Below are 16,711 nucleotides of genomic sequence, written 5' to 3'. Positions count from 1 at the left end.
GTTAAGGGACTTTGCATCTTCTCTGCATGTGCCGTGGATGTGTGGCTAGCAGAGTTCGCTCGCTTTAAAGAGCTAACCTGCTGCGCTTAGCTCCGCTGAAAACCAAACAAGGAGGGGTCGCAGGAGGCGGAGCCACGGAGAGCTGTGTTTGCCGTCAAACAATTTGTAATATTAATGTGGACCTGGCCTACTGTACAGGTATGTGTGGGCCACACCCACTGGCTGATCAAGTAGCTATGCTTGGGTAAAAATAAGTTGGTGGCAATGATTTCCCTAGAACCACACAGCTCTCCAAGACACCTTCAACAAAACTGAAAATAACCTTCATAAAGGCAGGGTTTACTTCAGATGCACAAGACTGTTTCACATTAGTCTGCTTAATAAATTGGCAAAATATTTTCTGAATATTGGGGGGATTAATATAAAGTCTTTCTTGGCTCAGAATGGGTCTCTGGTGTTTTCACACATCAGCATATAGTTAAGGCAGGAAGCCTTTGTTCGGTTACATAACAGAAGAATGTGCTTTGTCATAATATTTCTAGCCATTTTCAAAACCAAAACATTTTTTTACTTTTCTAGTTCTGGTGACTTTCCTTTGATGGAAGACTAAAAGCTGCCTCTGTAAGCATATGTTGGTGAAACTGTATATAATAACTTTTCATCTCCAACTGAACTAAATTATTATTAACGTATATATCACATATTTACAATTAGCTTCATAATCAGGGGAAATGCTGCTGACACGCTGATGTATTAGTAATAATTATGTGATATTTTAGCCTATATGATAATAAATATCATGTTATACGGTTAAAATGCTTTGTATAATAAAAGATTAAAACAAAGGATATAACATACTTAATGTTAAGTTTATGTTATGTACCTTTAAGTAAAATTGTAAATAAAGATTTTGTAGAGAAATTGTTTTACTATTGGCTGGGGCACAGGCTTTTTTTGGGGTAGTGTGTGTGTGTGTGTGTGGGGGGGGGGGGGGGGTTCTCACCCCATGTTGAAGTTTAATATATAGGCCTAATGCTTTAATTTAGAGTTTAATGTCATTGTTTCCCTTACAAAACAAACGGAGGCTCTCTTTGAAGCATTATCATCGCTGTCCTTTCCTCATCAACATTGATTTTAGCCTTTTTTTACTCATCTTATCAGTTTGAACAATTATAGGCTCATGTTGCTGTGCCTTGTGCACTGAGGCCACTGCGCAAATCCATTGTCATGATCCAAAGTCCAACTGTTGCAACAACATGCAGCAACTTCAACTACGGAAAGCATTGGAAAGGAGTTCTCTGACTAAGGATTTGAAATTATGAGCTCAGTAAGTAACCTACTCTCTCTTTTTTTTTTTTACACAAATTGATTGTATAAGAACAGCAAATATCATCTGTCTATAAAGAAAGATAGTTTCACTCTTTGTCAAAAACACCGTGTTTTGGATCTTATAATGAGTGAATGACAATGCCCATAATGAGCTAAGTTAAATCCCCCTTACATAATATATTATTTAACCAGGGAAGTGGAGAGCAGAGATTAAAAATCTCTGAGCGTCCTGGCAAAGACCAAAAGACGGATCACAGAGGGCAGTGTAACACAGTCTAGTTATGAAATGAATGAAATAAACAACATATCAGTAGATGATGTAAGCACATGGGATTAAAGATTCAAAACCAATAAAAAAAAAGCAAATATGTACATTTTTATCCTTTAGAACAAAAACACATAATGATAAATTACAATACATGATGTCGATGATACATGAAGTATCGTAAATACTGTACCAACATACTCTTAAAACGCTGACATAGGTTTGGCGGTAAAACTAACACTTTTTGTTACTCTATTGCAGGCCTGTAAGGATGACTGATGACCTGTATAGAAGGTGATCCACTGAAGCCTCATGGTAAAAAGTGTAGTTGTTGCCTACGCCCTGTGGGCAGTAGGTGGGCCTTTGGGCCTTCACCATTTATATTTAGGGAGAGACACCCATGCTCTGTTATGGATGCTAACACTGGGAGGATTTGGGTTTGGGTGGGTTCGAGAGTTTATACGCATCCCTGCTTATGTTAGTGAGGCCAATCAAGAAGCAGAGGAAGAGAGGAAAAGACCTCCCATCTTGGTCCCTCCACCTTTAAATCCTGTCAGATTTGCTGGACAGGTGTGCGTTGGGATCTACTTTGGCACTGTGGCTATGATAGGACTGAACTCCCTCAGTTTCTTTTACTTGATCGTGTTGCCTTTATGCGTGGGTGCAGGGGTGCATCTGGTGTCAAATGTTGGCCAACAGACCTCTGATCTCCAAAAAACATTGACTGCTTGTCTCATAACCTCCCCATTATTCTACGGCAGCACATTATCACCTCTTCCTATAAGCTTGGCTGCCAGTGTCACTGCTGCACAGCACCGCAAGTTCAAGCCTCCACGGACACCTGGGAGTACAGAGAAATTAGGTGGGCTGGTTTGAACAATCTGAGATTATTGGATGATTCCACTATGCACATTGATAATAACGCTTCTGTCTCAGTTTTTAAATAGCTTTCTAAAATTTGATTTTTTTTCTCCTTACCTTTCATTCAGGTCCAAGGCTTTATAAGATCAGTCTAGCTTGGCTGGCCTTCTCTGCCCCATTGGGTTACTGTATTTTCCACAACACCACAGCCACCCTGTACTATCTGTCTGACTCTATAGCAGCACTGCTGGATATTTTCTGGTTCCTCCCTTGGCTCAGAAGTGTGTTGGAGTACCTTCTTTTAATGCCATATCGGATACTGTGTGTTCTTACTGGAGGAGGGTACTATGAAGAGGCCTGGAGGAAGGTGCTAGAAATACTGCTCAAAGAGTACACTGAGAGAGAAAAAGAGGCGCTGCAGGTAATGTGTGCTGTATGTGTCTACATTTTCTGTGCAGCATTTAACCATTTTCATCTTTAATTACTGTATTTATGTTACAGATATTGTCTCTGGGAGCAGAGGCCTCTCTTGAAGAGATAACTCGAAGCTATAGGGAACTGGCCAAGAAGTGGCATCCAGACCACAACCCCAGCAAGGATGCTGAGAAAATATTTGTGAAGCTTCAGGAGGCTTATGAGGTCCTTCTACGGTGGCACAGGCCCAATCGATTCAAGTAGTTGCCCTCTGTTCTTTACAGGCTGGCTTGCATTGCTTTTCAGTAATTATTTTCTATTGTTCTTGCAAAATAAATCAGGAGAATGCACAGAGACTTGCACTTTGTTGTTTATAACACACTTCCACTGTGTGTTCACGGCTTTGCAGTTGATCATTTGGGAAGTGTGGCCCAAACAGCAGTTTGCTGCCACCTCCTGGCGACACACATGAAGTATAATTGTAAACCATGTCATGATAATTTCAACCTGTTTTTCTTTTAATATCTGCTTGCTTTCTGTAAGACGCTTCTACATGTACATCTGTTTATAGGGGCGCATTTATTTACATATGCCATTATTTTACTGAAACCTTGCAGGCTCACTGGCCATACTGTAGCCAGTATTTCACAAAATATATTCATGCGCAGCAGCAATTTATAGTGTTTTGTAGAGTCCGAGTTATTCCAAAAGCATAAATTTCACCACATTATGGCCACCAGACATGCATCGATGCATTCGACAATCACCAAATCAGGAGATCTGATGTACAACTATTTGGTCTGTATCCCAGCATGGGCCCGGAAGTTGTTTGGGATTCCGATTCCCAGGTAGAAAAAAAAAAAAGAAAAAAAAAAGAAAAAAAAAAAAAAAAAAGAAAAAAATCCCGGAGATGCTGTCGTCGCCTGGGAAAACAAACAGCTATCCAGACAATTAAAAGGAAAACACCGATCGGTCGCCAGGTAAGGAAGAGGCTTGTGGACTCCGCTGCGGCTCTTGGTAAGACCATCCATCGGTGTTAATTTGGAGGTACGGCATGTTTTTTAGTAGTTGGTAGGGTGAATGCCATTTGTCGTGTGGTCGGGTGCCATAGCAACGGCTCATGAGAAACATTGTAAAGCCCAGGCCAGTTTGACGTGCTCAGTGTTGGATGACAGCCTCGTTTATGCGGACAATGTGGAACTCTTGCAACAAATTGCCGTTGTGTCTCGTTGTTGTCTCGACTGTCCGTGAGCTGATTGTTGTCATAACGGACCAAATGCACCGAGCGGCTAAAACAAGTAGCAGCCCTGCGTGTGGAGAACCGTGGCAGTTATTTCTAAATGTATATGTTTTATTGCACGGTCGCTCACGCTGGGGAAGGGGGGGGGGGGGGGGGGGGGGGGGGTCTGCTTGTCAAGCAAGGGTCGGCAACGGTGCGCGTCCCTTTTTTTTTTAATCACCGTGCCCTGGTGTGACTGGCGCGTCTCCCGGCTGCATCAGCGCCTGTTGCTCCCCATGCGCGGCCAATGACAGGATATTAATTTTTTTCCCTGCGATGTGCTGTCTCCGCCCCCCTCCCTCCCCGTTCACTCCAAAGTCTCCTCTGTCCACTGCTGTCATCCATTTGAGCAAAAGGTGCAGCCTTGAACGTCTTGTACTTTTGCTTCTCTCGTCTTTGAAATTGTGTTCAGCTTTAAAGCGTCATTTATTCTGGTCAATGAAAATGAACATAGCCAAGTGTATGTCTGAAGACGCTGTAACTCAGCAACGCCTGTGCAGTCTGGTCTTGGTGTAGTCTGCATACCTCACTTTGTTTGCTGTGCAGTATTCGTTTTATGAAGGCCTGACACAGCCTACAGTACATTTATCTTATTCTTAATAACAATAATAGTAAAACTGCAAATCCGTCAATAAAAAAGTAATACTGTAAATATGTTGCAGCCAATACGTAATGCAGCATAATGCAATTTAATTTAATATAACACAGTATGATATTAGTATCAAATAAGGAACATTGTGGTGGTGGCACACTGGAATGCTTTATAGGTGAAGCTGCGGCAGCTATCCTGTTTACCCCTGCAAGCTTTAACTCCTCCTTCAGCTCTCTTGGCCATAAATGTGGAGCCTCTCTTAGTCATTTACTTGGTGGAGAAGAATCGAAAGGATACAGAGATTGTAGGGGAGACCTCAAGTTTACTAAAGTACTTTTATTATTATTATTATTTTTTAATAAGTTTACAGTGAACTTGTTATTTAACACTTGAAAGAGAAAGCATACTTCTTTCTTTAAAAAAAAAAAAAAAAAAAAAACCTTATTCTTGAAGCAACAAGCTGTTGCTAAAATTATCAATCCATCTATTTTCTTCCATTTATATTTTATATAATTATTATCCAAGGTATGATATGAAGTTTTTCTGGGAGGGAGATTTGAACATTTTTATACAGAAATTCTAACTATGAATGACAAAGAATAATATTTACAGTCTGCCTTTAAACTGTATTTCTGTAGGCATCTGGTGAGAGAATGAATGCTGATGACTGCAATGGACGCTCATACACACAAGGTAATTGTAGATATAAAAGAAAAACTACTGTACACTGGCGTGTGCTGTCTCCACCAGACTTTCGTGTTTACTTTAATAACATGGGCATATTTGTATTTCAGGTAATGGAGGAGAGTCATCAACAGAACAGGATTTTTATGGCAGGTTGCAGGGCCCTTCGGCGAGATCTCCAAACAGTCAGCAGTCCTCACCACACCGCTCCCTTAGTGGTTAGTTATCATTCCTTTGTTACATTGCAGCCATGTGGTTTGTATAGAATACCTTCTTCATATTACATAAGTAAGTAAATATACATTTCTTCCCCTCTTTCTCTCGGTACAAAGCAAACTCCATCAAGGTTGAGTTGTGCAGTGATGACGAGTCATCAGGTGCTCCACAGCCAGAGAACAAAGAGGCTGTGAGGGTTGACGACAGGAATAATGACCGGGGAGACCCCATGGAAGAAGGTACTGCAGAGTTTGCTGGGGCTGGAAGAGACAGAGCAAGCATATACAGTGAGTTGGCCAGTCCAAATTCTGCTTCACCAGGACCTATCAGACTGCCCAATGGGAAGCTGCAGTGTGAGGTGTGCGGGATGATCTGCATTGGACCCAATGTGCTGATGGTGCACAAGCGTAGCCACACAGGTAAGAAGAAACAGCAAGGCAGTGCTCATAATAATACAAGACAAGCATTTGTTGAGGGCAGTTCCTAGTGTGATTTGCCCCTCAAATCCTCTGTCCATCCCTGTGTTTGCAGGTGAGCGCCCATTCCAGTGTAACCAGTGTGGAGCTTCCTTCACCCAGAAGGGAAACCTGCTGCGCCACATTAAGTTGCATTCAGGAGAGAAGCCTTTCAAATGTCCCATTTGTAATTATGCTTGCCGCCGGAGAGATGCACTGGCTGGACATCTACGCACACATGCAGGTAAATGATTGACCTCTTAGATGTTATCATATTATTCTTCTCTAACACTTGAGGCAGATTGTCAACTGCTACACCCACATCACATATGGAGAATTTGGAATCCACATACATAATCTGGCCAGCTAACACTGGTGGATAACAGCCAGAATCAGCTCAGAGCTCTGAGATTTTACAGCCATACAACAGTACCTAACACATGAGATACATTCCATGAGGAGATTTTTCACAAATTGTATAGTTATTGTTTCAAAGTAATACTATTCCATAGTGTGAATAATTACAACGTGTGAAACAGAGGTAAGTAAATAAAGCGGAGATTTATTAGAATGGTCCATTCCCCACTTCTTTGAATCTCAGAGGAAATAGATCTTTATGAGAGTTTTCTGTAAAACACATGACAGAATATGACATTTAACTGTATCAAAACAGGAAATCCTGTTGGTGCTCTTGAACAGATATTCACAGGTGTTCATGTACAGTCTTGTTACAGTAGGTCTTGGTCGCTCTCCACAGGTCTCAAAGGTTCATTTTCGAAGAAAAGATTATTGCAAACTGGATTTCAGTGAATTGACGTCAGTCTTTCCGACAGCTTACTAAGGTGGAACCTTGCGGTTAAGACTTAGGCGTTTTTTCTGTCAAGTAACATAGGTCAGTTTCAGGAATTGCTAGATAAGGGGGAAATCCAGTACTTTTTTTTTTTTTCCATAAAAAAAAAATCCCCAACCATAAATAAATAACAACAATTAGCCTTATATTTGATCAACAGGTTTCATCAGCTTAGCCATTTTATCTTTATCTCAGATGAAATTAATATAATATTTTCTAATATAATATTTTTTTTCCTTTGAATCACAGTTTCTTCTCCGACAGTGGGAAAACCTTTCAAGTGCAGCTACTGTAGCCGCAGCTACAAGCAACAAAGCACACTGGAGGAACATCTGGAGCGCTGCCATACTTATCAAAAGACTCTGGACCACCAGGCAGCTGTCAACACACAGACAGCACAGGGTAAATACATCGCATAAACATAAAACTCTCAAATTTCACAGACAACGGGCCATGCATATTATAAATGCAAGTAGACTGAACAACAGGTTTATCATATTTATATGCATAATTTGACAGTAGATTGATGTTAGACTGATGCTCTCTGTTTGTAGGTGAGGAGTCAGTAAATATGGAGACAGCTACTAAACCTGCACTCCAGCCAATCAATGAAAAAATCCAGTTTGTGGATCGACTGGCTATTAGCATCACCAAACGTAAGAGGTCAACACCACAGAAGTTTTTGGGTGAGTTTTATTATAAACTACTGTTATTTGTGAGGTTGGGTGGGTGAGTGTATTTCACATTGTCTTGTATATCTTAGTTATAGTTCCATAATAAAAGTGAGATATATCTTTAGCTTGATAAGATACTGAAAAAAAAAATGCTGCAGTTTAAGTGCTGCGGTCAATGTCAGCGTGCTTGTGCCACTTTGGAGACACTGGGTTTCAGTTGTGCCAAGACAGTTGGTCAAATTTAGCCTTTTTCATCAATTCAGGGAAGATTTCATTTCAACTGATATTTACTCTTTTCATAGGTGAAAAGCACATGCACCTTGACCCACCTGAAGCACCTTATGAATTGTCGTCTGGCTCCGAAAAAGAGGGGGACCTCATGAGTTCTCAGTCTGTTGGGGACTCAGCTGGGCTAGCCAGTTCACAGCTACACTGCACCAGAGGAAAAGGTGAGAACCACGAGTCGCCTGCACTGTCTCAGCTCCATCCCACCTTCCTGTCCGAGCTCCGCACAGTTATGGGCTCCATTGGCAGCAACATGACCCCTCAGGGCCCCCGGGCCCATGGTGGAGGTGGGCTGGCACCAGTGTCTCTGGGCCTGGCTGTACGGGAGGCAGGTGAAGGCCGCGATGACCAACCCACAGCACACAGCCACACCACCTCACCCAATGGCTGTCCTGACTCCACAGACACAGAGAGCACAGCAGAAGAGCAGAGCACAAGGGCTGCTGCCCCGACAAGTACCTCCAACAACCACCACCTCCACTACCAAACCTCAGCACTGCCCCGCAGCCATCCCACTTCCAGCCCCAGCCAGGCCAAAGACTTGGACCCAGAGTGGGAGAGAGCGTGTCCTGTGCCCCCCACTATAGTAAAGAGGAGCCCTGGCTCACCCATTTCTTCCAGGGACACTGTGCAGGTGTTAGACCGGGATGGCAGGCCTGTGCGCTCCTTCCACTGTCGGCATTGCCGCATCCTCTTTCTGGACCATGTCATGTTCACCATCCACATGGGCTGTCATGGCTTCCGCCAACCATTCGAGTGCAACATCTGTGGCCACCGGAGCCAGGACCGCTACGAGTTCTCATCTCACATCAGCCGTGGAGAGCACCAGGTGGGCTGAGGAGAGGGGACATTGGCAGGATGAGGAGAGGTGACTGCTGCTCTATAAAGTTGTTGGCTCACGTTTGTTCTGCACCAGATCAGTTGCTTTAAATCCTGTGTGATTTTATTGTGAGAATATTTATTATACCAAGGCAGACGCGAGTGAAGGAACTTCGTACTGCACCAGTCAAAGTTTAGTAGAGACAAATTATGATTGATTGCACTCCCATATCAAATCATATAGCAAAACTTATGGTTTTGCTTTAAAAGTGCCTTCTTTGGGGATTTCCTCTTAAGTGAAAAAAATTAGGGGGGGGTCTGGTGCTCAAAAATCTTGACTAGCCATCTTTTCCTAAGTGATTTTAAGTAGTTAGTACTTTTAGGAGATGCAGTTAAGAAAAACATGGCATGTACATTTTAAGAATTATATTGCTTAGCGTGCACTAAGAGCTTCATTTTTGTTGCTGTGGAGGGTATTTTGTGAATTGTGTCAGGTAAGCTTAATATGCACTGAGAGCTTTGTGCCTCTATGTTCAGGAGGAGCTTTGGTCACAGACAAAGCACAGAAAGGGATTGCCTTAACTCCTACAGTGGTGCGCTGTTGTAGGAATACATATTGTTTACAGCGTGGTTTTAACAGTGCGTGGAGTCAACTCAGAAAAAAAAGTCATAGAGGAAATGAACTCAAAAATGGGAGTTCAGGGCTAAATTCTAGCTAAAATAGTTGTTTTTGGATTTTGGAAGCCTTAGAAGACTGGTGCAGATCAGACCATGAGCCATGTAGTGTATATTAAGAGTCCGACTGAGATAGCCCAGGGTGCTATACCTATACAGGATTGCACTTTTAGGTTCCCTGCTTATATATGAACATCTTTGCTGAAGCACTTGATGGCTTTACAATTTTTTTTTTTTTTTTCCAATTGTTCAACTGCACTGATGAATCGCTTATTGCTCACAATAACTGGTCATCTAATTTGCAACGCCAGTATATTTCTAACGAAGCCGGCCTTCTACAGAATCCTACAGCGTTCTGCGGTCTGCACTCAAGTTTGCTGCATTGTGTGACTGACAATTAAACATCAGTTCCAGCTAAAACCATTCTTTTGTGGTTTCGCACTCAGCGGTTGAAGCTGAGATTTTAGACAATTTCCATAATAATAAGTGAGTTAATAAATTATTTCAAAATTAATTAACAAGGAATCACTTTGGATCTGTTCAGTTGTCACTTGTGGTTATCTATTTAGTGTTGTTTGTTTCAGCCTTGGTGTATTTAATCAGCTATATTCCAAAACTTATCCAGCATATTCCTCAAGTCCATGAAATGTTACCTCCTGCTTCTTTATAGCACCCAAATACCTTATTGCTACAGTATGGTGAGTTATCCAATAATGTTAATATTGGGAACATGAATGAGACCAAACTCAGTATTCTTACTTGTTATTGTGGGTTTGCTGCTTCATAGTTTTAACTTTATTTCCTTTAATAGCAAGCAAAATGTACTTGAAAATGTTTGAGAAAAAAAAGTAATTTAAAATGCACTTGATTTGATAAGTAGAGAAATGTGTGTGTGTGTGTGAATGGAATATAGCATGTGTGCTTGTCATTTTCTGCTTTTACCTAAATTGTGAATTATTTTTGAAATGTAAAGTAATTTCAAGAAGTGAAAGTGAGGCATGGGTTTTTGTCTCCTTGTGTGGACTCAATGTTATACAATATTTTGTGAATGATGTAACATGACAAAACACTTTACCTCAAAGTTCAAGATGTACAACTGCCTCATTATTTAAAAAAAAAAAAAAAAAGAAAGAGAAGAAGAAGTCATGTTGCTTTCCAAGATGTTCTTGCAGTTACAAACGCGCGCCCCTCGATATTCTCAAAACTTTTTACTGTCAATAAAGTTACATTTATTGTAAATGGGATTTTCACATTCTTTTATTTTCCTCTCAAGAATATCTTTTTTTTTTTTTTTTTTAATTTGAACAATAACCACAAAACAAAGATACAAACAAACAAAAAATAAACTCCAAACACAAGCAGCAAAGTTTAAGATTGACATCAATACACACTCTGACTTTCCATTAGAGCCACAACCTATACAACATTCACAAACCTTTTCAAACACCACTTCAATATGTAGGTTATCCTTTTTGGTGCTGGGTTTGATACCATGTTTTTATCCAGTGCTTAACATTTGGTCTAGAACCCCCCCCCCCCCCCCCCCCCCCCAAAAAAAGAAGTAATTTTAGTTTAAAATTACTGCATTGAAATTCAGATCACGGTGGGCCATGTATGCATTTAGTGTATATGTCCAGTATATTTTCAACACAATTTGACTTGACACAAGTTACATTTGCATGAACCAGTTAAAGGGTTAATCTGAGGTGTGTATTCACCATCTGAGTGAATACCAATCCTCTGCTATAATCTTACTCTCCAGAATCATGGTTTGATGCATTTTTAGGCTATAATATGAATTATTTAATAAACAGGCTATAAACAGATTAGAACATTTTGACATAAAAGTCTTTTGAGATCATTATTTCTGATGGGTGTTTATGGGTGCTAGTAATTTAAATATGTCAATGTGCTTCTGCAAAACATCTCAGCTGCTGATATTTAAAAAAAAAAAAAAAGTGCTTCAGTTTATGCCTCCATTCTTCAAAGACATGACGATACTGAGTTTGGATCTTAAATCTTTCCAATCCCTTTAGAGGTTCACAGTTTAAATGTAGCATCTGCTCTACCTGGGGTGAAAACTAGTTACCCCATAATGGGCTGTGTTGTGAATGTGAGTTTGGTTTGTTTAAACATGTTTTTTATCAAATGCTTGATATGATAAATGCAGTTTTTTTCATAGTGTCACATCTGAACGAAAGTTAGAAGACTACAACTGAGATACTTAAGTATAATATTAAAAAAATATAAAAACAATTTTAACAGTGACTAACAGGATATCACTTTATCGATTTATCCAAGCGAGCATGCACCAATTCTTGTTTTTCATAGACAGAAGTCACAAAGTGTTTTATAGAAAAGAGTCTGAAGAAATACAAAATAATAAAAGAAAAAGAAGATAATGAAAGATAAAAGAATCTAAAATTAAAAGAACAGGGAATTTAAGTAACGCACACAAAATAACAATTATTTGCTCTAATTAAAAACAACAAAAAAAAGCACAATAAATAAAAGTGGAGTCAAGAGCAGTACAGGAATGAAAATTTAGAATTGTACTTTGCATAAAAGCAGAACTGGTGCAAACATGTTACAAACACATTGTGTTCGAGTAAACAGATACACCTTAAGCTGACTTTTAGAAGAGTTAGGCACAGTGACCTCAGACGACTCTTCAGACACGCTTGTTTTAACTTATAACGAGAAACTAAAGAATCGTTCAATTAACTATTATAGTGAAGTAGGTTTTACACCTGCCTTTTTGATTTTTAACATACACAGCAAGGTTCATCAGTCCATGCAAAATTTTAAGGGTGTAGAGAATAAAAATTACCTGTGGTAATCTGTATGATATATTGAGGTAATAATATGAGAAAGATTTATGGTGGGTTTTTTCGATCACTATCTGCGTAAAACAAAACCTAGACACTAAAAAATAAAATCTCATTATGACAACTGTTAAAGCAAATATTTGATGTTAACTTTATTAGCTTTAACTGCACACGTTTGGATCTCAACATATTTGCCTAAAAGTAATATTTTATCGGTCTGCTATGGTCGGGAATCCCGTCATTTAGCTTCACTGTGTCAGTGATGAAAATAACAAAAAATATAATATACGTTATGACAGCTCGAGCAAGAAGCCACAAACTTTGACTTTCGTATTAACATTCAGAATTACAGTAATTATTTGGGGGGAAAGACAAATCAATCTGTCCGGATTCTAAAGTAAAGGAAGTGTTGAAGTTAAGTTTTAATCAGCATGAAACACGAGGATCACTTACAAACGCAGAATATCAAGTTTTGTTTCCGTAGTCCAGCTTTTACAAAAACAGGTAGATAAAATTAACGATAATTCATTTATATAATTATAATTGTAATCTTTCAATTAGTTTAGTGGCACAGAAGGTACATTACATTGTACATTAGAGTACAGTAACCCTCAAATACATATTTATAGTATTACTACGGTGACACAAAAACAGTTCAATATTTTAAATTTAAAATCCAAAATATGTAACTTTTTTTTCTGTTTTTTTCTGCCTTCTTATGGTAAGCAGTGTATTTTTTTCTGAGAAACACACCTGCAGCAGATTTTAGAAGGGATAACCTTAAACGTTACTGCTCTCTCCTCATGTGACCTTTGCATCCATATCACAGCTCTTTGCTGTGCCTGTTTCAGGTTAGCTTTAACCTTTTCTGTCCTTTGCTGAGGAAAATCTGTTTTGGCTGCTCCCACATACAAATTCCAGGTGTAACTGAAAAAAGTACCTCTTTGTAAATAAACGCCAAACTCTACACTATAACTATACAAATAACTACAAATAATAACATAATACAAATAGTCAGTACTTCTGTAAAAACTGCTTTATGTGCAAAAGATCAAATGATTCGTTAGATGATGTTTTCTGCACACAAATGTTAAAGTGATAAACCGGTGTTTGGTAAGTTATCTTTTTACTTAGTTATTTTCAACTGAAAAAACTGGAAAATCCCTCTATATAGTGAGGGATATTGCTGTAAAAGCCAAGTAAATTGTAAAATGTCAGCACACCCATCAACAATCTGATGAAGGCAACTGCACTGCGCAAGAGTGCAGAGTGTTTTATTATTGACAGATGGAGTTTTCTTGTCAGTTTAACCATTGGCTGCTTGTGCGGTTCAAAACCATTTCTTAGTGCTTTTGTCATTACGTTTGTAATCTGCAGCCTTAAATGTAAGTAGATTACACAAATGCCACATCATCATCCATACCACTCAAGTATTTTGAATGAAAATGTAGTATTTTGAATGACGACTCCTCTGTGGTTCAGCACAATTCACACAAGCTCTTTATGGGAAACTACTTGAAAAACATCATATACCTGTGGTGTGCAGCTTTTACAATTCTGAGGAAACAGTCTGCTTACAATACTTGTGTGAGTAGTGAATTTACAAAGAAATGCCACCTGTCTTCAACAGGAAGCTTTCAGTCAGCACTCCCCTTTGAGTCTCTATTATGACTATTTTGCACGTTTTTACCGACTTGAAACACTTTCCATCACTAGATTACTACAGCTGTCTATTTCATCATTGTTAATGCATTATTTATATTTTACTGTAGCATCCTACCATTGTATTACAGTATAATTATGAATCTTTAGACACATGGTCTTCACTCTCATCAAAATACAAGAATTTGCTTGAAAATTTTTATTCAAATAATATAAACAACACAGACTGTTGGCTATAAATTCCTAATCCTACCCAGTCATATGTAAAGTGCTAATGCCTATAAGTATGTGACCTACTTGCCACTGGGACACAAACTTCAGTACAAGAGCAGTAAATTTAGGTCAGACTAATGAGCAATATAGTAAACTAACCACCTCCTATTAGCAGTTTTAATTCATATATTATTAATTGTTATTCTTGCGCACCCCCCACCCCTCCCCCCACCGCGCCTCAGTACCTTCGCGGCCCACCAGGGGGCCGCAGCCCACACTCTGGGAACCAGTGATCTAGCTAAACATCTTTGATAAGACTTTTTTTATGAATATGATCTGATCTCAGAGTAAAGACATTTTAGAGATACCTCACAAACGGTTTGTGTTAATAATCCAAAAACTTGGGATCTACTTGGGATGAGGTTTGGTGTTTTAAAGCTGCTTCCAGGAAAGTTGCTAGCTTTCCTTAGCATACCCGCTGGGACAGACTATGGAAGTTCTCCAAGGAGTTGGTTCAAAGCTTCACGTAATTCAGGCAAATTTACGTTAACAACTGCTCTTTGAATAGCTGTAAATGGTTTACAGGTAAATGAGTCTTCCTATTGATTTTTTTGCATTTCCTCTTAATCTGCTCAGGGTGTCCCTTAAGTCTACAAGTTAGCTATATATATATATATATATATATATATATATATATATATATATATATATATATATATATATATATATATATATATATATATATATATATATATATATATATATATATATATATATATATCTGTGTGTGTGTATCTTGTGCTTACAGCTTTCATGATGGTTCCCGTTCTTGCTCCTCTTCTTTCCCAGGTTCCTGCTGCCTGAGGTACTCACTAAGCACATGATCAGTTGTGTCCATCTTCCTGATCCAGTGGCTTCTATCTCCTCTGGCCAGCTTATTATCCCAGCAGAGTATCTAATGACCAGCAGGGCGTCGGTGTTGATTGCTAAGATCTTGTTCTTCCCATTCAGCTGACTCTTCAGGACTTGCCTTACTCTCTGCAGATATTTAGCGGTTGCAGCTTTCCTAGCGGCCTCTTCATGGTTCCCATTTGCCTGTGGGATTCCAAGGTAGTTGTAGCTATCCTCAATGTCTGCAATGTTGCCTTCTAGTAGTGCATGTCTCCAGTCCGAATGGCATTCTGATGTCATTGCTGTAGATCCCATTGCTGTAGATGCTGTAAACTGATGTCACGTTCACTCCTGGCATACAGCTTGATGTCATCCATGTAGAGGAGGTGGCTGATGTTTGCTTTGTCTTGTTAATGATCTGGCTGAGGCAGTTCAGGCCTATCCAGAACAGCAGTGGGGACAGATCATCTTCGTAGTAAATCTTGCAGTTGCTGGTGACTTGTGCAGTTTGTTTGAAGTTGACGTCTAGTGTTGTTTTCCACATCCCCACTTAATTCCTAATGAAGGCTCTTAGGGTCCTGTTGATCATGTACAGTTCCCTGTCTGAGGTGGTGGCAATACCGAGGCATCAGAGAGGACAGTCCCGTCACCATTTCCAGTTTACGCTGTACACCTCACATTTTCAGTAACAGTGAATCATGCCACCTGCAGAGGTTTCTGATGACACTGGAGCGGTTGGTTGTATTAAGAGTCGGAGTACAGGTGAGGAGCTTTGTGGGTTGGTTTGCCAGAAATCACCTCCTCCTAAATCTCACCAAGACAAAACAGACAGTGGTTGACTTCCTGGAGGAAAAATACTGTGATTAAGCCCATTAGCATCATGGGTGAGTAAGTGGAAACAGTGTACAGCTGCAGGTACTTGGCTGTTCACTTGAATGACAGACTGGAGATGCTGTGTAAAACAAGGGGATGAGAAGACCGTGCTTTCTGAGGAAGCTCAGGTCCTTCAATGTGTTTGTGTCTGTTGTAGCGAATGCTTTGCTGCTGTCTGCTTGAGGAGGCAGCATCAGTGCTAGAGATGCTGGCAGAACAACAAACTAATCCACAAGGCTGGAACCATTATGGGTCAGAATCTGGAGGCATTTGAGTCAATGAGGAACAGGAGGTCACTGAACACCCTGCTTTCCATCATAGACAATCCATTGCACCTACTCCATTTCACACTACAGAGGCAGCAGAGCTCATTCCCCCTCAGACTCATTCAACCCCGCTGCCATAAACAGTGCCTTCACTCCTGTCATTCTCTATAAAAGTGTCCCAACAGCTCTCCATTTTTTGACAAGTGAGATTTCACAGATATTTCTGTATCAAACCTTCTTGGTGCTGTTTCTCAGATTTATACTGTATATGTTATGTATGAAGACCATTTGCACTACTACTTGCTAGATTTATCTTTTGCATAATCTCAGTCTTAGAGGATGGTCTGAAAAAGAGAAAATATCCAGTAAGTGATAGGAAGGCAACAGTAACTCAATAACCACTTGTTACAACAAGGGTATTCACAAGTCAGACCTTGAAGTAGATGGGCTACAGCAGCAGCATAAGACCACACCAGGTGCCACTCAGTTAAAAACTGAACAACAGAAAACTGGACAATAGAAGATTGGAAGAATGTTCCTTGGTCTCATGAGTCTTGATTTCTGCTGTGACATTCGGGGT

General features: G+C 39.8%; 1 protein-coding gene across 8 annotated transcripts; it reads left to right on the top strand.

Moving 5' to 3' along the window:
• Window positions 1–14: 14 nt before the first annotated feature.
• On the top strand, window positions 15–15,072 carry dnajc22 (DnaJ (Hsp40) homolog, subfamily C, member 22). Of its 8 annotated transcripts, none has more exons than XM_030733100.1 (9): window positions 3,958–4,211; window positions 4,916–5,070; window positions 5,379–5,433; window positions 5,535–5,642; window positions 5,757–6,059; window positions 6,172–6,339; window positions 7,195–7,347; window positions 7,500–7,631; window positions 7,922–10,499. In XM_030733100.1, the coding sequence occupies exons 3-9, from the start codon at window positions 5,394–5,396 to the stop codon at window positions 8,740–8,742; spliced, it is 1,725 nt and encodes a 574-aa protein (XP_030588960.1). In that variant the 5' UTR covers window positions 3,958–4,211; window positions 4,916–5,070; window positions 5,379–5,393; the 3' UTR covers window positions 8,743–10,499. The 8 variants fall into 8 exon arrangements, with proteins under 8 accessions (XP_030588957.1, XP_030588963.1, XP_030588958.1 ...); XM_030733096.1 differs by lacking the exon at window positions 3,958–4,211 and adding an exon at window positions 14,951–15,072 and having other exon boundaries at window positions 4,811–5,070; window positions 7,922–8,772; XM_030733097.1 differs by lacking the exons at window positions 3,958–4,211; window positions 4,916–5,070 and adding an exon at window positions 15–198.
• The last annotated feature ends 1,639 nt before the right edge of the window (window positions 15,073–16,711 follow it).

This window comes from Archocentrus centrarchus, chromosome 7, assembly GCF_007364275.1.
Source record: "Archocentrus centrarchus isolate MPI-CPG fArcCen1 chromosome 7, fArcCen1, whole genome shotgun sequence".
In the NCBI taxonomy this organism is placed as follows: domain Eukaryota; kingdom Metazoa; phylum Chordata; class Actinopteri; order Cichliformes; family Cichlidae; genus Archocentrus; species Archocentrus centrarchus.
This window is presented reverse-complemented; position numbering and strand designations above follow the sequence as displayed.

What these genes read in the sequence shown, in the direction of transcription:
- dnajc22 (XM_030733096.1), top strand. Translation starts at nt 4,858, where the DNA reads ATGATATTAGTATCAAATAAGGAACATTGTGGTGGTGGCACACTGGAA. An exon ending in CAACACACAGACAGCACAGG is followed by an intron (nt 7,348 to 7,499) that starts GTAAATACATCG and finishes CTCTGTTTGTAG; the next exon opens with GTGAGGAGTCAGTAAATATG. An exon ending in AACACCACAGAAGTTTTTGG is followed by an intron (nt 7,632 to 7,921) that starts GTGAGTTTTATT and finishes CTCTTTTCATAG; the next exon opens with GTGAAAAGCACATGCACCTT.